General features: G+C 38.3%; 1 protein-coding gene across 1 annotated transcript; it reads right to left on the bottom strand.

Moving 5' to 3' along the window:
- Positions 1–4,489: 4,489 nt before the first annotated feature.
- saal1 (serum amyloid A-like 1) lies at positions 4,490–12,692 on the bottom strand. The gene is made up of 13 exons (XM_040026946.1): positions 12,550–12,692; positions 10,370–10,569; positions 10,122–10,223; positions 9,417–9,500; positions 9,228–9,307; positions 8,867–8,926; positions 8,671–8,786; positions 8,339–8,504; positions 8,092–8,174; positions 7,792–7,977; positions 5,660–5,817; positions 5,461–5,553; positions 4,490–4,779 (listed from the first exon to the last, which is right to left on the bottom strand). Exons 1-13 carry the CDS (start codon positions 12,551–12,553, stop codon positions 4,702–4,704), a joined length of 1,410 nt encoding a protein of 469 aa, XP_039882880.1. The 5' UTR covers positions 12,554–12,692; the 3' UTR covers positions 4,490–4,701.
- Between the last annotated feature and the right edge of the window lie 8,910 nt (positions 12,693–21,602).

Raw genomic sequence — 21,602 nt, 5'->3', positions numbered from 1 at the left:
AGGGATTTATTCACAGTGTCTGAGCATCAAGCTGCAAGAGATCTCTCTGGCTAATCTCACCCATGGCTATGGCTAACACGCGCATTATGTGTATTAGAACTTACTATATCTCACAGAGTGTTTGGAAAAAGAACAACACTAACTCACTACAATAACAATGAGCATTCATGGTGCACTCTCCAAGGAGAGGTCAGGGGTCACAGTGCAGGAGGTTTTGCTCAATGATACTTCAGCAGGGCAGATGCCACCTTTTGATGCACTGAGTCCTTCCCTAGTTTAGAAATACAAGGTTTACATTTGCACTCACATGATCAGTATACACCAACAACAGCTACACATACACAGCACAGCAAAAACTACACAATAAAGAAGTAACGGCTGAAAAAAACATGATCAAACATGCCTGTTTGTTTGGGATGTAATAAGAAAGATAAGAAACACTTCTTGATGCATTCTCAATCATCCAGGAAAGTAAATCTCCAAAAGTTGATTCTGTTCATCTGGACATAGCGTTTTGTGGGAGAAACGTTTCGTCACTCATAACGCTACGTCCAGATGAACAGAATCAACTTTTGGAGATAAGAAACACTTATTTATCATAAAAGATCATGATTAATCAAGATCTAACGAGGAGCTTAAATACAGACTGAATGTAACTATTTTGGTGTGCTATTATGTGCTAGCATTTATATGCTGATATAAAGATTAACTACAACTGCCTGCTATGCTGTGCTGTGTTATATACCAGCGTCTCCAACCTTTTTTGCGCCACGGACTGGTTTATGCCCGACAATATTTTCACGGACCGGCCTTTAATGTGTCGTGGATAAATACAACAAAAACTAGTACCGGTACCGGAAAAAAGAAGATTTATTCATAACACACGTGAAAAGACCCAGGAAAACAGAGTTAACGATCAAAACGATAACAAAATAACACTGAAAACCGATAAAAACCCTGAAAATCATACATTTCACACATGAGCCTCAACTCTCGCGGCCCGGTACCAAACGACTAACGGACCGGTACCGGTCCGAGGCCCGGGGGTTAGGGACCGCTGTTATATACGATGTAATTATAAATACATATGTAACCATTCACACTGGACACGTACAGATTTTGTAGAGTTAGAAAAAAAGAAAGGCAATTTACCCTTACAATTAAGGCTTTATTTAATATCACAGTAATTTGATTAGTTAATTGTGTGATTTTATAGTAACTTTATTTATTAATGAATCGAGTAATTTGTATTTTATTTGATATACAATTTTGTAATTTGACAGGCTTCAGTTCAAGTAAAGTACTGATTATTCTTCCTAAATAATAAAAGTTATTAATAAAGACATTATTGGAATTCGTTTAATGTGTTTTATTGAACAAACTCAGCCACACCAAATTTCTTTTAATGGTATATCAATAGTGAGGACTTGCATTTCATAGGAAAGCTCAGATACACGAGTGGGTATAAATTAAATCATTTGAGCGAATGTTTCTTTTCATATTGTAGGAAGATGAACGTTACCAGTGGGATGGGATATCTGTGCTCCCTTCCCAGCAGCTGATTATAAGACCAGTGTTTGAATTTCCAAATATCCAAGGTCTTCTAATAGCACTTCATCAATAGAATTCCAGTCTTTCACCTAATCCTGAGCTCTGTTTCAACAACTAACTAATCAGAGCAGTGAATGGTCAGCTTGCGTACACTTCCTGTGACAGGGCTGCTTCTCTTTAATTAGCTCCATTTCTTTCAATGCAGAACAAACAGCAACATATGCCACTTGGTGACAGGCGTCAGTGTACACAAGAACCGGCTAGAGCTGCACCCATAAACACCTGCTGCATTCAAAACAGACGAGTTGGACGTGATGCAAAAAAATGATAGAGCATCACTGAACATGTTCCGCATGTTCTGTTTATTCTGGTGTCATATCAGATCATGTAAAAAATACAATTAGTTAAAGTGATGGGAATGGCAGTATTGCATCCCTAAATGTAACAGATTCACCAATACAAGCAGCCTAAAACATAATTCAAGGAAAAATATAAAGGATGTTTTTTAACACAGCCCTTCTTGAAAAAACAAAAATATATTAATTAATTTACTTATGTGATACTAATTTATTTTATGAAATCATTTGCCGTCATATAAGCCGAGTGTGATTACACTCTAATGATGACGTCCAGATCAAGGCAAGCAAATATAACTCTCATAGGCTGATGTCTAACAAATATGAAACACAGATTAATTCATTCTTAATTTATAATTATTAAATCATTATAATTGAATTAATTTATTTGGTGATTCAAAACCTTTCCACCTCTTTATAAAAGAAATTGAGCTGCTAAGTAGCGCCCACGCTGTGTATTTTATCATTACAATATCCTTCCTTGATAACTTTATTAAAGAAGCACAAAAGGCGGTTAAGGCAAACGCAAATATCGTCGTAGCCACATCACTTTTTTGCGAGCAGCAAAGGTCAGAGGCTTTGATATCCAGGGATAACGTGAGGGGAACATTTTCATTGTCAATCTGTTGACAAGAGATAGAAAGCCAGGGAACTCAGGAAATGAACTGAAGGGGGCTTTGATTGCACCCACTGCATCACGCGTCTTTATTAACACGCCTTAACCAGGCGGATCTGAATAGGACGGGCCTTGGAATCAAAGGATGGGGACGTGACGCTGCACACGCATTCTCCATCCCTTCATTATCGCTCATCCTCCCCCAGCAACAACCGCTAGAACAGTGTTGGGGCCATTCTGCACACTTGTGACAGCTCAATTATGATAACCCTGGCTTTAGAAAATGCACTTAAAGCACATTGAAAGATCAAGTCACAAAATCATAAAAATTAAACGTCTGCTGATTTTGACAAATTCCTTTTAATCTTAAATAGTCTTCTAATTTCATTGATGCGGTCCCTCAATTTAATGTTTAATGACCGTTTCTTGGTGTAGAAGAGACTTTTATTAACTCCTCAGTCTCTCAAAGAGAACATTTCCATGTCAGTGTTTTATGTCAGTGCTTTATAAAAGCCCTTTCACAGGATGTGACCTTAAGGTTAATCCAAAATTCAGTGTGAGGGAAAATGTTATGTCATTTAAAAGACCAACACATTTGTGGGCAAAAAAACAAAGAAATCACTGACATCCAACATCAGGCTCCGACAGATCTGACATGCCTCAGTGCCAGTGATGTGTATAATACGCCATCCACGCAGCGAACAGCCTGCTGTGTTGTGTTCACAGAGTCGGATCATATCAACTCTACATGAAGAATGGCAGACCGACAATAAGGTTTGGCAGGGCAGCAGGAAACATCTGGGCTTCACCCTGATCTCAGTGACATGACACGCCTGGAAGCGAGGCTCCGAGACAGAGTAGCGAGCACAGTGCAAGTCACTGGCTACAAGCAAGCTTGACAGGCCAAGCGTGATTACACTCTAGCCATTTACAGCACAAACAGGTCATGACGTCTAGATCAAGACACTGGTTACCTCAACCTACGTGGATCATGGGTGTAGCTGACGCTCAAACACGTGTTTTGTTCTGTGTTTTCTCCCCCCACATAGGGCGATCTGTCTCACGTACACTCGGGATTTCCATTAGAAAGAGCGTTCACATCAATCCAAGCTTTAATTAAAAAGCTGCTATATTCACAGAGCCTTCCTGAGCTTTGCTGGAAATGCGCAGGTTCTCTTGCTCTTCTCCATGAGTGGGCGAAATGGGGTATTTGGAAACCAAATGAGTTCATTGTTACCAGGCTCAAGCCTTTCATCTAATTTTATTGTCCTTACAAGAGTGACTGTCACCCTCTGGTAAACACTTGATGTTGTCATCAGCATTAGCATCATTACTCATATGCTTAAAAAGGTGAGCCCATATACTTATCTCAGTTTTATCTTAAATAAATATTTATATTTTTTAAATTTAATTAGATAAAAATCTAGAATTAATCAAATATACATACATTTAGAGTATTTAACAGTGCATTTTGAAGTATTTTAGAAGTAAGCATACAGCTTTGTTAATGTTTGGTTAGAAATTTCTTTTCTCAGCCTGTGAGAAGATATTTTCTCCTGTGTATGTTCCTGACAGACACAAGGAAAGAAAAAAGAAACAGTCAGAAGCATTTAAATAACCAAAGTGAGTTCATTTACTTATAACCAAATATATAACTACTACCTTATATTAAAAAAACACTTAAAATTGTGGTTTGACATTATTAAATTTTAGTGCCAGTTGGCTGTCTTAAAAGCTCTAAATTGTGTTGACTGAAGCTGAATGTTAAGAAAAATACTTTATTCCTAAAGAGTCTGGAATCAGAACGTAGTATTAATAATGACTTGAATTCCTCATTGCAGATTATTCAGCTGTTTTTTTGCAATTTCTACATGAAAAAACACTAAAAAAGGCTTAAAGACAAATTACTTTTAATTAAACACTGTCTGTAATTAAATACAAAAATAGTATTCTTAAAAAAGGCTTAAAAAAAAAAAACAACTTTAATTTTCCAGACTTAACTTAAAAGTAGCTTACAATATTCAAATACATGACAGTTTGTCATTCGTGATGTTGTCCTTCCAGTGGAAATGCAAATAGCTCATTTTGAAGCAGGATCTTTGGAGAGGAAATACTGGCTGCTATAAAAAGCAGAGGTGAGAGTCTGAATGAGTGCTGAACATTGATCTGCAGGGTGCTTCAGACGGGACACTGTGTCCTTATCACATCTGCCAACTGGGGATCAGCCTCTGACAACACGGTCTGCAGGTGCTGAAACTGCACAAGAGGAGGAAGGGCAGGGTGGAAACATAATGTTTATTTTCCACAGGAGCTGTGGGAGTATGGCAGCAGTCCATCACACATCCTGATCTGACACGAGCTCTAAAATAAGTCTTTTGCTGTATTAATAGCATTACAGGTCAACAATTTCTGCCTACAGTTTACATGTATTGCAACATCTGAACAAGTATTATGTGATGTTTTTTAAATAGTATAGTAGTATTCTATCTTGAAACCCCACCAAAGGTGTTAAAGTATTAGAAATTCTGAGCATTTGCTTTTTATACCCAGTGAAGAATGTCATTGTTCATTTCGCTATGAATAAATCTTTTTTCTCAATAAATCTTTTCAAAATAATATAAATTTGAATTTTAATCAGAAGGTTTTAGGATTTCATGATGAACTGTGACTCACTGTAACATACCTACAAGGACTCCAGGTCTTAAAAATCTGACTGTAACTCTGTAACATGAGTTCGTCCTTCTCAAGTAAAAGCAATAAGTCTGTGTTAAAATATTTGACAAGTTGTCCTGTTATTTCTGACAAAACAACAAACAGTTTGTTGTGTTTGTGCAAATGAAACCTCAGTTAACTTAAAACGGCCTAAACCCCTTTGAACGGTATCTGTTCACATGTACGTGTCTCATTGTAAATTAACCATTTAGAAGGAGCACTTACTGAATTCTTAAACTTGGGAAGTAAAGTGGCAGCAGCTGCGAGGCAGGTTTTCTCTGTGAGGTAAACTTTCTTCACCAAATCTGCAACTGTGTCCTAAAATGGGGGGTAAAAAATCCATATTTAAACCTTGGTTTTTATTGGCTGCTGATTAAAATGATCTGGCCCACAAAAGTGAGCAAAATAAATCCCTAAATATTACCTTTTGAATGTGAATGAAGAGGTCAGCCAAAAACTCTGCTGTGATCTCTGCAACGGTCTCGAGGTGCTCATCTTTTTCATCTTCTTTGTTTGCACTGCCGTCTTTGCACTCATTTTGGTACTGGCATACCCGCAAGATGCTCCCAATGAGAGGCAAACCTAGAGGTATTCAACCAAAAACGCAGCAAATTAAAAAAACAAAATAATGTTTATATTCATTCATCACCCAAAAAACTGAAACTGCACAGATGGGTCATCCTTTTCAAAGAGACTAAAGCCCAAACACTTCCACACAGTTTAGTCTTTGTTTACTGTTTGCAGTCCTGGGGTCCGTTCTTCGTACCTCGCTTACTACATCCAAGATCAAATCATCGCGCCAACTTTGAGCTCGCTATTCCGGTTCTCCGAACACACCTGTTGTTGACGATTAGTACAGCTGGATGAAGTAATGTGAGATCACTGGGTGGCTTAACAGGGGCTACGCATCGATAGTAGAAACATTGATCGGCAACCCTTTGATTGGTCGGCGAAAATGTCGAAGGAGCGCGCTCAGTATTTTCGGCAGCAGAGCAAGAACTCTTGATTGAGGGATTTCAGGAGTTTCAGAGTTTAATTAAAACGCAAGGGAACACTGCAAAGGCTGCAAAAGCAAGGAGAGAGGGCTGGCAGAAAGTTGCTGACAAATTAAACTCGTAAGTAATTTAATAATAATAATAATAATAATAATGGATTGGATTTATATAGCGCTTTTCAAGGCACCCAAAGCGCTTTACAATACCACTATTCATTCACTCTCACATTCACACACTGGTGGAGGCATGCTACAGGTTGTAGCCACAGCTGCCCTGCGGCAGACTGACAGAAGCGAGGCTGCCATATCGCGCCATCGGCCCCTCTGGCCAACACCAGTAGGCGGTAGGGTAAATTTATTATATTATATTACATTATATCATATCATATTATATTACATTATATCCTCTTTCACATTAGAGCCACAACAGGACCCACTAGAACATGGGAACAAGTAAAAGTGAAATATAAGAATATTCTACAGAATGGTAATATTTATCACTTATATTGCTTTTAGTCTCTTGGAAAAGAGACCCTGAAATAATCTGTTTGTTTATAACAGCAACCAAGAAAAGGGCAGAGCAACAAAAGACAGGTGGTGGTCCTGCACCCCCTCGTCAACAAGTTGGTTAAGTAAATAATACCCTCACGGGAAAATCGATATCTCTCTATGAGCACACTGTCGCGCTGAGCTAAAGGATCCTGTCTATCCCGCAATATACGCTGAATTCTGAAAACTCTCCTTATCAATCTTGCACCTTCCGCAATGGGTGGCTCGCGTATACGGACAGGACATGGCTGCGACAGACTTCCCAAATCCACCTTCGCTTTTATAGCCGTGGTCTCTCATCTTGATTACATGAAGTAATTTACTATTACTACTCTAAAATATGAAATAATCAAATACATGAAATAGAATGATTAATAGTACATTTCCCTTTTTTTAGGAAATGACCTGTATGTATCTGTATGAAATCAATGAAAGGATCAAGTACTGCATTATCTTTAGTTACATTGATAATATTTATTTATGGAAAAACAGTGGAAAAATATCGCTGTTGCTTTCGTACAGATGAAGCGGACATACCTGAGTGGCCACGTGATCTAATCCTGTTTACATAAAGTAAGCCTGCTCCCAAGCAGGTTTACGCTTACGGATCTGTTGCTATGACAGCAAGTCCCGGATGAGCTTCGGAGAACCGAACGATCCAATCTCACGCGAAATCGTCAACAATCAAATCCAGCTAACTTACTTAGCGAGGTACGAAGAACGGACCCCTGCTCACAGCTTAATGAGCTCAGCTGAATGTTTGTGAACACTGGTGACCTCTGGTGGTGTTTTAGGCTTCAATATGACAACAGCTTAACAGACAGACAAGTCTAATTTTAGGATGGCACTGAAAATCATACCGTGATATACAGCAACATTCGTTTAAACTAATTATTCAAACAATGGGGTGACCACAAAATCTGCTTTCTTCACTTCCTGTATGGCTATCAAGAGGACTTATCTGCAACATTCTCTGTGCAGCTAAACATCAGTGTAGCTTTATGAAAACTTACTTGTGTCACTTTTGCTGCACCACTCATCGTGACATTTATAAAGAGCCTGCAGCACAGCAAGTGCTTGGACCAGAATGCTTTTCTGTTCATGCAGTACAACTGGAAGATCATTTGGTTGGCAGAGGTCCTCACACACGACGTCACAGACAAACTCCCACACAGATTTCCCCGGTCCATCAGAAGCAGCTAGAAGAAATACACAAAGTCTAATTTTAAAAGGCAACCGCTTCTCTATTGTTATCTGATAATGGTTTAAGTACAACATTTCAATAAAGACCTTTCAGTACTGAAATGTCTCACCAAAAACCTGAATCCCCTCATCTATAGTTGTAAGTAACTGGAGGATATGAAGGTAAACCTCTAGGCCATTCGGACTCTCTGATCTGTGAAAACAATTTAATACTGTGGATTCTTGACAATCAACCTCACCTTTAATTTCACAAGTACACTGTATTTAGTTTAACTCTCCAGTAAGAGCCTGGTTAAATGATATATGTCATCAAAAACAGTAATACAAATACTTCATAAAACAGATTCAGATTCCCACCTGAGCTGCTTGGCTGCCTCAAGAAGACATGAGGTCATCTCCAGATGGCTTTCACCATCATCCCCCTGCTCCTCATCGGGCTGAGCTGTGATCCAACTCTTCATTAACTCTTCATCAAGGTCAAACAATTTGTCAACTAGTTCTCCCACCTTCTCAAGCAGATCCGCTGTAAACACATTCAGTATATACTTATAATGGTAAGTTTACAACACACTCATGTCAACAATAATTATAAGCGTCACAGGGACTTGCAGTGTCAAACAATACAAGTAACCAGGTTATTACTGGAGAAATGGACTAAAACTGGAATTAAACAGAATAAAAATAAATACTATTGGTGGAGCTGCACATGATGAAACAGAGATTGGAGCGCACAGATGTGTGCTGTCGTATTCGCTGAAGCCACAGTGAACAGACATCTTTCTGAGAAAGACAGGTCAGCAGCAATCTGCAAACATCATGAGGAAATATGAATATTTCTCGTTCCGTTTCTCTATTTCACACGTCTACATAAAATGCAAATCTCACCTGCTTGTTTCCAGCAGTGTTGGAGGATCGGTATCTCCCAGAAGCAGCAGCAGCACAGACCTGTGGACACAAAGAGTAGATTGAAACCCATTTATGTACAACAGGGGTGGGGAGCTCTGGGCCTCAAGGGCCAGTGTCCTGCAGGTTTTGGATATCACCCTGGGTCAACAAACCGGAATCAAACCATTAGGTCATTACCAGACATCTGGAGAACTTGTTGAGGAGTTAATTTAAACATTTGAATCCGCTGTGTTGGATAAAAGACACACCTAAAACTTGAAGGACACTGGCCCTTGAGGCCTGGAGTTCCCCACCCCTGATGCACAACATCTATCAAATAACTTTTTTTTTTTTTACCCACCCCAAGTCCTCATTTTGGCTCAAAGTCATACAAGTTTCAGGAAAACACGAAATATTCCCAAGGATTCCCACACTAATTTCCTAGAGGAAAAAAAGAAAGCACTGTATCAGAAATGTATTAGAAAATAAATTAATTGTACAGGATTTATTCTGGTAGAGAAAGTATGCGTAAAAAAAGGATTTCACTCACTGTAAGTCGTGGACAACGTGATTTGGCAATCACTCCTAGAAGAATATCTGCAGCTTTAAATTCCTGCAGAAAACCAGCCACATCCTACAAACAGGTGGTAAATAAATAGTCAGTTAGTAAATATATAAACATTTAATTAATCACTTTTAACTGCAGACCATGTGAAAGACAGGCAGGTAGAAACCAGCTTTATTTGCACTGCTTTGTAATTAAATTATTTAAATGCAAAAAAGATAGCTATTATAAACTTGGTTGTAATAACTCATACCAAAACAAGGTGTGATAAAACCAACTTGAGTTTGTTGACAAAACTACTTGCAGTAAAAAATAGGCAACGGGTGAAGTGTCTTGTCCAAGGACACAACGATCGAGACTGTCGGAGCCGTGGCTCGAACCGGCAACCTTCCGATTACAAGACGAACTGCCAACTCTTGAGCCACGATCGCCATTAAACAGGACACAAGCTGTATGCATCATGTGTGACAGAGCAATATTTTAAGCTTTAACATCATTTAGTATTTGGAAAGTTTACCTGCAGAAATGCAAATTCTATTGTTATTTTTCAATTTTTCTTTAACGAGTGATTGATTTCTCTGTTCTGGGCAGTATACTTACCTCGATGCCACTTGTTCAAATGAAACTATTCTCCTTTAACAAGGAAAACAAACAGTGTGTGGTCTTTGGAACACAGAAGAGAAAGTCTACCTTATCCATTGCCATATCCCACACTCTGCACAAGTCTTCCTCCTCATCATCAGATAGCTGCATTGGACCTTCACAGCGCTCTTCTGAATGCTCTGTGACCATCTGCAAGACAATTTTACAGACATTAGCAAATGCTGCTGTAACACTGCACACTTTCACCTACCAAACCAACAAACCGATGCATGACTTAAGTGCTGAATGAAACGTGCAATATTTATCACTTCAGTTTACATCAGCAGCCTGCCTACATGGATGAGACGAGTCAGGGTGCTAAAAAGCCAGTGCTTGCTGTAAACAGTGTCTCCAATGGCATCCACATCTTCGTCCTCCGCTCCATCTGCTGCGTCTGGGGGTGGTGATGGGTTACGGTCCATGATAGGAGACTGTGTTTCAGCTGGAGGGGATGAGCTCTCTTTCTCCACTTGCCCAGCACCATCAGCGCCACCATCTGAGGAAATAAACCAAGGAACGCATTACAGGAATGATGAAGGAGATTATCAGCCAATATTTTGGGGTTTCTGATCTCTACAAACTTCTCCGTAGCACTTGATGTAAAGGCTCAGTGATTATTCAGATCTCTTCACATTGAAAAATTTAACATCAATAAGTGGGAGCAAAATCTAAGTCATTTTACCCCTTACTTCTGTTAATACCCTAACAAAAGCACTTGAACCTCTATCCGCATATGTACAACTGTAGTTAAAAAGCTTGGAGTTTTAATAGCTACTTCCTTGCATTTACCAACTACAAAAAAAACGTACAAATAATTATCCCTGCTTGTATTACCTCTTATATAAAATACTATAATTCCCTGTACACACGTTAATCCAATTCCAGTCATTCTTGATTGTCAATAAGACTGTGTGACACAAACAAAATGTTAAAAATCCTGTTACAAATCATTTCTTATCCCGATAGCAATGCATATAACAATATAGTGCATTTTCCGTAAAAATGAGGGAATAGTTTATATTATCACCACATCGAAACTACTATTTATATTTTTACATTTAAATTAAATAATTAAAAATGAATTAAATATGGGCCTTACATGGCATTATCCCGTTGTGACACACATTAGCTGACCCCAGTCACGCAAGAGCTTCCTCAGCTATCATTACTGCTCCTGTATGATTGTTAGAAAACTAGCTTGTCTGCAAATATTGACTACAGAGTGTCCAGTCTCGGATCAAGTGTGCCATTAAGCTCATACAGAGATGCGTTGTTCGGCTTGTCGTTGCAGTGCAGCATGCTACATTGCAGATTTCCTCCAAAACTTCGGCCCAACACTCATAATGTGAAAGCAACAACTCAACTTGTTTGAAGTGTTTTCGGCTGGGCGTCGTGCTCCTTAAGTCTAGTGTTTTGAACAATGCATGAAACAATATATTTATAGATATAAGTTGTAATAGCCGCATCTCTCAGGTCTGTTTCAGGCCATTGCTGGATTTTGAGTCAGTTATCTTTTTTTTTGTTGTTGTTTGGGTGATTGATAGGTCAAGTGTTAAGTGGCTTAACAAACAAAGAAACAAACAAGGAAAATATTTCTCAGAAAATAGTCAGGTACAAAGACTGGACTAAACCCTTTCTCCTTGGAAGAAAAATATGGCCAGGATGGCTCAAGAATTTGGTAACCAATACATTTTAATAATTTTTGAGAGTCCCTTTAAGGATCAGCTGCATGATAGATTAGAGATCGATTATCTCCATATATGTCCTCATATTCAGCTCCCAAACCACACCTAAAAACCCAAAGTGGCTGGGATTTCTCTGTTATAGCCTGCTTGACTGTTGTCTATGAGGCCTCATAGATTTTTCCCCCCCCAAGTCCACAGTCAAGGTTTTTCTTATTTACTCTTTTAAGTTTGTTAGGTTTTTATTTCACTTGTTTACTTTACCTTACCTTTTCGTTATAATCGTGCTTTTGTTTACGTTTGCCTTTTACATTAGACGTTTGCAATGAATCGCATTTTAACTTGAACTTGTTTTTATGAGTTGTTGTTTTAAAGTGTGCCACATACGCGACAGCCACTGCGCTTGACATGCTCGGAGCATTAGAATGACGGCATACCTTAATTTTACGGGTATTTATCCGGACAAGGAAAAGGCAGCCATCCCTCCTGGCACTTTGTCGTTAACGTAACGTTAAATGTACCGTGGCAGGGTTTGAATACAGTTTATAGTTCACCACACAAAGCTTAAACAGATTACAGTAAATCTTGTTGTATCATTTCAGTGTCATGCTAAATATTGAAACGCTAAATATCAAGAAACAACAAAGGCACACCCAGTAAAAGGTAAAGGTGGTGCTTATAAATACTAAATGTTGTCCATTTCACGTTCATTGGTTAAGCTAACAGCTATAATTAGTTATTAATGGTGGATTTCTATCTAACTTTCGCAGGCAGACGCACACTTTTTAACTCACCCATACTGACCGCTCTTGACTACCGTTATTAGCAGGCAATTAAAGGCAATATCATCGGATGCTTTTAACTTTTCCACCACAGCAAGTCGCTCGGTTGTTTCAAACAGCCTCCATTTAGTACTAGTGGGTATCTGCGCATGCGTGAAACCAGGGACCAAGCTTCCTGCCACCCGCAAATAAATAACGCCATCTGCAGTGCGCAGACGGAACTACGTGTCCACATGTGAGAGAAGCGAAGCTGGTAGTGGATTGAATCTGCAAGATAGTGTCATATTTTAAAAATTATAAGTTGATTCTGAAAACTGTTGCACTTACAGCAAAAACAAACAAACAAACAAACAAACAAAACGCACAGAGAGGCTTGTAGCATGTCTCTTTCTCCTTCTGTAAGGCACCTTCCGCTAAACAGCTTCTCTGTCCATGAGGTTACATAAAGGGCTGGGTATCGTCACTGATTTCATTCGATTCAATTTTGACGCAGACAGGCAGAAATATTAAAATTCTGATCATTTATCAGAATGTTTCTGCAAACATGAGGGCTTGAACTCACTGTACACAGTAGTATCTAGGTTATTGGAATATCAATTTACTTTCTGAAAACATAAAACAAGTTTCTGTTGTATTAACCAAGGCTGCTTATTAATTTAATGCTGATTTGATGTAAAATCTCCAAATAATATTAGAATACATAAACCAGGGAAATTCTATTAAAATTTAAGTCCAGTCAGAGAAAGTTTCCTCAAAGAAAGGTTCAGAATATCATGATGCTCCACATGCATTACAATGGAAACTTTAAAAAAAGTTTTTAATACTATATTTTTTATTTTTTCCATAGTACACCAAACTATATAAGCAATACAAATGTATAATTTATAGATTAAAAAATGTTTTAATCTATAAATTTATCTTTATAATCTCAAATATATTACAAAATTTGACTCATATCTTAAGAGCATGCTTAAGTTGCTTAAGGACTTTATTTTATTGGTTTAAGCAGTGTTGAAACAAGTATCTAATGTTAAATAGTATTATGTCAACAGGGACCCACCTCTAATCAAAATTGTCTTGGAATAATTTGATGCGTGTACTGTCCTCCCTGAATCAACACAATGTATACTCTTAGACAGGAATAGCAAAAGACTTCTCATCATGCAGCTGTCCTCACTTGGGAGTGGTTCAAAGCCCTGTTTGCACTAAGAAGAGCTTTGCGTGCAAAATAACATTTGATTAAACATGTGTTTATCTGTAGATACATCTAATCACAGATAGCTTGGTTACATTCCCTGCTCACCAGAGGAATGACTGCACCAGCTTCAGTAATTGATGACTATACAACTGCTTATACTTGTACTTGTGACGCACAATGCTCAAAAACACTTTGACTTTTGCATGTAGGCAAATTTGTAAATTTAAAGCAGTTTGTAAAAATGCACATTTCTTGAAATTTGTTGTTAAGAAGAAACAAAATACATCACAGGGCATCTGTGATTTTTGGACAGTAGAAATTTAATAGTGAACATAAATCATCATAATCATTCTTTGGGCATCTCTGAAGCTGTCCATCTTTAGTTTTTCTCTCACCAAGCTACTGATCTTTTATCCCATACAATTATTTGGTAAGCTGGGCCCAAAAGCCAGATGTTTGGTAGAATTTGGTAGAAGGTGTTAAACGTAGCCGAATGTGTTCTAAAAGCAAACACAAACCTACTGTCCAGACTGTGTGTGAGAGTTGAAAAATTTGCAGCTTAAGAGGCCACCAGACCTCATACAGTATCATGCAAATGTGATACAACACGTCGGCAATGGTGGTCACCAAGGATGTAGACCAGTCATTTTATTTGCACATCCTGTGCAATTCATGAGCCACAAGCAATTTAGATAGTGCCTTACACACTCTTACTGCACTACCAAATATTAACTTTAAGTAAGTAATATAATTTTATGATATGTTTTAAAATCTATTTTATTGTCAAATGAGAATGTCTTGATTTTATGGTAGGATTTATTGTTTTGTAGGATTTTGGTTGGATTTAGATATTTTAAATATTGCGAAAACATAAAATCTTCACTGGAGCAGTGTGGTTGAACATATTATAATTTCATTCGCAATTCTGGATATCAAGATATGATCACTGTCCCACAATTTGCTTTGCAGAGAGGATTTTTTTATTTTTGTTTTATTCACTTAATTTTTTTCTTTTCCATGTTGGATTGAAATAAAGTACAACAGAAGACTTGAAATACATTTAAAAGTTATAATATGATCATTCAAATATATGATAATTCAAATATAACATGCAAGACCAAGGAAGCAATAACTCTGTCTGGGGCTCGTTCTAAGTAAGCTCTAGCCTGTATGTTATACTGCATTGTTAACAGCTCATTTCACTGAACTACGGCATAATTTATTAAATTAATCTCAAGTTCATTTTTTATTAGCATTCGTATTATTAGATGAATATGTTATAAACAGGAAAAGTTAAAGATTAAGCTCTCAGAGAGGGAGTTGTGTTTGAAGGCCTAATGGGCGTCCATCCAGCCATTTTTTAACCAAGTGTCACAGGCTGGGTCTCTGTACCAGCGTTTTGAGTTTTATTTTGTATTTTTGAGTCTCTTATGTTAGGTTTTTGGTTATAAGTTCATGTTTTAGGGTTTATTTGAGTTTAGGTTTTTCATTATTTCTCATCTGTTTCCTTGGTTTCTGTGTTTTGGTTTCTTGTCTAGTCTGTCAAGCTTGCTTTGTCATGTCTGTCTCCATATTTCCGGTTTATTTTGAAAGAGTCTGGTGTGTTCTTGTCATTGTGTTGAGTCTCACTTTCCCCGTGGCGTCATTATGTTTATTTCAGTCAGCTATTTGGAGGATAATTGGAGGTGAGCTTCCCTCCCTCCAAGACATCTACAGGAAGCGGTGCCTGAGGAAAGCGGGGAGGATCATCAAGGACTCCAGTCACCCCAGCCATAAACTGTTCAGACTGCTTCCATCAGGAAGGAGGTTCTGCAGCATCCGGTCCCGTACCAGCAGACTGAGAGACAGCTTCTTCCACCAGGCCATCAGACTGCTGAACACGTCATAGACACCTCAGCTTCACTACTGGAACTTCAACATTATGCACTCCACACTGTATATAAATGCCACTTGTTTTGCACATATTCAACTCTGTATATTTTATATATTTTATTATTATTATTATTATTATTATTATTGTTTTGTTTTGTTTTTTTTACTATTTAATTTGTAAAAATGTGTATACACACACACACACACACACACACACACACACACACACACACACGAAAATATTTAGTATACACATCCAGAAATGCATACACTATTATATATTGTACATATATTTATTAGTTTCAGGTCGGCCATTCTTGTATTTTGCTCGTTTGTGTTGTTGTGTTTGCACATCTCTGTTGCTTGTGGGGCTCGCACACAAGAATTTCACTCGCATGTGCTGTGCCAGTGTGCCTGCACATGTGATGTGACAATAAAAGTGATTTGATTTGATTTATTTCCCCATGCGTTCCCACTTCCCCCGGTCACGTCCTGTATGTGTGTATTTAATTCCTCTATCTTCCTTGTTCATTGTCAGGTCATCTGTCATGCTCACTATAGTTGTCACAGTTTTTTTAAATAGTTTTCATGTTTGTTGCTGCCATCAGTCCAAATAATGGCTCGTTTGTTTGGTTTTTTTTGCAGAAAACCGCAGTACCTCTTCTTGGTCCTGTAGTAAAACACACCCTGCCATGACAGAAAGTGTTGAATTCAACATTATGCAGGGCTGGACTCTGTCCCAGTGTACATTTGGAAAGATTCCAAGGCCAATTTACAATCACCATTTATTTACCATGCATGCTTTTGGAGCACCAGGAGGAAACCTACTCATGGAACAGAAACAACAAGAAAACACAAAGATGCTATTAATGAAATCGAGTTTCTAGTTTTCAAAAAGTAGCGGGATCTTTTGAGAGATCTTGCAAAAGTTCATCTTATTTTTTTTTCTCCCATGTCCCTTGCAGGGCTCCGTACTACTCTGACACACCTGGAAGATTATTATTTTTTCTATCAATAGTTATATAAAGCAATGTGTTTGGCAGCCTTGCAAATATTTAGAATAACTGCTCTGAAAATGCACAGGGGTGCAGTAATCACATCTCTACAGCAAAAAAAGGTTCCAAACCCCGAATCCTAATTTCATTTGTGAAGTGGGACACGTTCTAATTTCGTTGTGCTATTGTACTAGGTATGATTGTGGAACGGCAAGAAAGAGTTGTCTTATCCAAGTGCTTTATTTACATCTACATCACTTGCACTTCTGTAGGATGAAATTATTCCAGGAATTTGTTGTTGACTTGTGTGGTAAGGTACGTTTAATACATCTGTGAAAGACTTACAGCTTTGTATTCATTAATATATGGTAAATGATTGGCTGCTAAAACAAGAACTAAACCAAAAAAACTGAAATCACTCTGTGAGGCAGTGACAACACAAAGTCCAGGAAAATCACATCATATGCATTCAACCCCAACAGACATTAAAAACTGTCATGGGACAGCGGCAGCAGACTGACTCAAGTGATCATGATTTCCCTGACCACTGCTCTGAAATTATTGATCTGACCAGTAGAGTTCCTAAGGAATCCTCCCAACTAGAATCCCAGCACAAACTTCCAGAAGATTTAGAAGTTCGTCTTCCAGACATAGATGATACAGTTATATGAGATCCTGAAGAGGACCTCGTCAGAGCAGATGGTGATGACACAGTCGTGATAACCCTGAATTATGTCAACAGTGAGGATCTCACACAGGTAAGACCATGGACAGTTGTGGGTGAGGTGGTTTAGATACTTATGTAAGTGTTACAAAATATGGAAATATATTTATACTCAAATTCAATAACTTGCATAGTTCTGATTTTAAAAAAGTCGATCATGAATTCCTGCTTTGACAAAATTTAACCATGTCCGATATTTCCTGTACTATTATTCTTTGAGATCTCAAATGAAATAACCTACAGCACTGTGAAACACTTGTTCGATTTCCATTAATCAGAATTAATCTCTTGGGTTTTTTTTTTAAGCTTGATTTTGTTGCAGCAATAGTAAAACATTTGAAGTAGTAAGAAGCAAAACAAGATCTGATAAAAACCTGTGGAATACGTCCTTTTCCACTTATAAGTGAGACATGTAGGCTCAAAATAATTTCTTAAAATCTACTGACATATTTTACAGACTTTTTAAAAACATTCATAATTTTGATTGAAGAAGAGTCTCATAAACTTGAAGGCTTAAGGTGTCTGGTGTCAATTAATGCAGTACGTCTTCCTTCAGAATGCTGACCTAAGTGGATTACCTATGGATGGTTTCCTGCTCCCACTGTCGTCAGCTAATGGCTTGCCCACACCACATATGCAGTCCATACACAAGGAAGCACCCCAGATTGCACAGGTAAGATGGATCAATTCAGGCAAACATGAACACCTATCTTTACATACTGTAGAGATGCCAAATTTGCACGCCTTAGCAGGGGCAAAGGACACTGTCTCAGCTGAACTCTGGACACGCACACACATACATATACACTGATATGCACACACTCATCCCCCCTCCCTTTCCAAACGCCTTCGATGTATATTCCCTTCCGATGCTGACGGGGATCAAGGAGACCAGCGCACGCAGGCCCAGATGTACTGTCTAATTCGGCTGTCTCTCACCCTTTACCCACCCCTGTTGCTTGTCATGTGTTTCTTTGGTGTATTAAGAGATTTTTTCATGTGCTATGTGCAGAGGTGTTTTTTTCTGTTCTCAAACTGATCTCCCTGTTGGAGCTCAGTCTGGGGGGAGTTTTTTTTTTTCTCCTTATCTTTCCTCATGTGGTGCATTTTCCATTGTTATACCTCTCTGAACTGTCTTCCCCGTGTGATGTTTTGTGTAATGTATGTATGGTCGGAGGGTAAGATGGCGCCGCCATTGCGTGCAATAGGTCGGCAGCCTTATGAAATTTCCCCTTGTGGGACTAATAAAGATATATCAATCAATATCAATCAATATCAATCAATCAATCAATCAATCAATCAATCAATCAATCAATCAATATGTATAAAAATACATCGCATTTCTTGTTCTGTTTGTGGCCTTTCTTTTTTTCTGGGTATGGTTCAATTTTGTTGTTGTTAACTCAGTTTTTACTGCTGTTATGCCAGTCCTTTGTATTGTAAGGAGAAGCTTCTTTAAATTGTGGAGAGTCCCAAATTTAAGCCCTGTGGGAGTGTACCCCCAACAGGAACAATGGACCTCCTAATGATTCTCTACCTAATCACAAGAGCCAAGGTGTGAAAATGGGTGTATATCACAATCAGCAATCAGGTTTCGGATGAGCTCATTGTGAAACCTAACCCCACCCGATCATGTGATTTCCTGAGGTCAAATGGCCCAGCATGTGAGTGGGCGTTAAGGCCTCTGGGAAGGTATCTCAGAACTGGATTATAGATGGCAGACAGTTGGTGTTGTAAGCCACCACCTCTTTTTAAAGATGGTTGTTCACAGTGGACATAGATGGCTTCTTTCACTCCTCTTTCAAACCATCTGTCTTCTCTGTCCAAAATGTGAACACTGGCATCCTCAAAAGAGTGATGCCAGTACGAAAGAGTGATGTACTTCAAAACCCAGCAACATACTCAGACAAAAACAGGTTCATCCCAAAGACAAAACTCAAAACACAAACTTAACAATGTAGTGTATGCTGTACAGTGTAGTGAGGAATACCCAGACCTCTACATTGGAGAGACCAAACAGACACTTCAAAGCGCATGGAACAACATAGAATGGCCACCTCCACGGGACAAGACTCGGCTGTCCATCTGCATCTAAAGAACAAAGGTCACTCTTTCAAGGATGCCAGTGTTCACATTTTTAAACAGGTGAAAATATATTTATGAGCAACAGGAATTAGTGGCGCTGAATCTTTGATTTTATTTATTTTTTTGATGTGTTTCACTTGCATCTATTTGAAAGAATTAAATTAAATTAAATTTTATTTTGATAATGACTTTCAAAGTAAAACAGAACACATAACAGACGCAGACTTGACTAAGGGATACAGCTGACAGAGAACAAAGGGAACACAGCGGTAGGGATGACTGTTCACTAAATAGAAGGAGCACAGAATCACAACCTCAGAACTAGAACACAAGAAATGCTAAGCTGGGAATACTAGAGAGAGAAATCAAAAACCAAGAGACTAGGAAAGACGCATCATGAAATCAAAGATAACTGATGCAAACAGAAAAACATGGAGCCCACAGACACAGAACTGTGACATTTGTAAAGCCCATGTTGATATAATTGCTCCAATTTTACTCAGGATGGTGAACTGCTCCATTGCATGGTACTCTTTTTCTGATTGTGTGTATGATGCCCATGTTTGTCTTCTTCCTAAGAAGGACAGAGACCCCACCAATTAGTCTATTAATTAAAAAAATCATCTTGCCTTCACGTCTTAATAAATTTGGGGGCACTTTAATTTGACAAGATTAAACTTGGTTTATCCCTGACACATTTGCTTTCTCTAATACCTGTCATCTGTTGAATGTACTGTATGGAACAAACCCAACACATTTAGCTGTTATTTCCTAGACAACATTCTAGGAGTTGACTGAATGTTGGTAAATGGACCGATTCTTATATAGTGCTTTTCTACTCTCCCGGAGTACTCAAAGCACTCTACACAACATGCCTCATTCACCCATTCGAAGCACTTCTAAACTCAAGTGCAAACTAAACTACATTCACACTCCGATGAACGCATCGGGGGGCAACTTGGGGTTAGTATCTTGCCCAAGGATATTTGGCATGCAGACTGGGAAAGCCAAGGTTCGAACCACCAACCTTCCGATCAGTAGCTGAGCTGCTCTACCACCTGAGCCACCACATGTTGGGGTGGGTGTAGTTTTGCTGGTGTGGTGTGGTCAGGTGGGCTGCCCCGTGCTCTGTGGGTCTTGGCAGTGCTGTTGGATGGGCCTAGGGCCCCTGCTCTTGGTTGATTATGGGAAACGGGGGTGCCCACTGGCATCAGCAGGGAAGCTGGGTCCAGGGAGGGGGCAATTTTGATTGCTACTGTACCAGAAAGGAGAGGCAAAAAGGGGGGAAAAAAAGCAAAAAAAACCCTAATTAATATATCTATATCTGTATCTATAGATAGATAGATGCAATTTCCCTGATATAGCAAAGTATTTTATTCTATTTTCGTATAGTATATTATTCAATTTTATCTTATTCTATTTTATCTTACTCTATTCTATTAACGTTTAATTCTCTTAACTTGTACTTTCCACTTTCTGCCGTAACCAAAAAATGTCTCATGTGTAGGACTAATAAAGGTTTAACTTATCTATCTTATATAGTACTTGTGACACAAAAATGCAAAAATCTGAACTCTGACTTTCACATTGACTCAACATGGAGCCATATTTGTACATTTAAAGCAGTTTGAAATGTACATTTCTTAAAATCTGTTTTGAAGAAGCACCTTTAAAGCTGCATTTGATGTTTAGTTTTCCTCTCACTAAGGTGTTGATGATTTATCCTATACAAATATTTAGTAAGCTGTGACCAAAATACAGGTGTTTGGTAGAATTTTGTAGAAGGTGATGAAAGTAGCTCAATATGTTCTAAAAGTAAAAATCAAAACTACTGTCCAAACTATGTGTGAGAGTTAAAAAATTTGAAGCCTAACATGCCACCAGACCTCATGCATGTAAACATGACGCTGCAGGTCGGCAATGATAGTCACCAAGGATCTAGACCTGTGAGTTTATTTGCACATCCTGTGCAATTCATGAGCCAGTAGCAATTTAGACAGTGCCTTACGCACTCTTACTGCACTACCAAATATTAACTTTGCGTAAGTAATATAATTTTATGATATGTTTTAAAATATATTTTATTGTCAAATGACAATGTCTTGATTTTATGGTAGCATTTATTGTTTTGGTTGAATTTATATATTTCAAATATTACGAAAAATCTGTTCCCTCTGTGATATTCTCATAA

The sequence above is a fragment of the Simochromis diagramma genome, unplaced genomic scaffold, assembly GCF_900408965.1.
Source record: "Simochromis diagramma unplaced genomic scaffold, fSimDia1.1 OVJJ01000293.1, whole genome shotgun sequence".
Classification (NCBI taxonomy): Eukaryota; Metazoa; Chordata; class Actinopteri; order Cichliformes; family Cichlidae; genus Simochromis; species Simochromis diagramma.
This window is presented reverse-complemented; position numbering and strand designations above follow the sequence as displayed.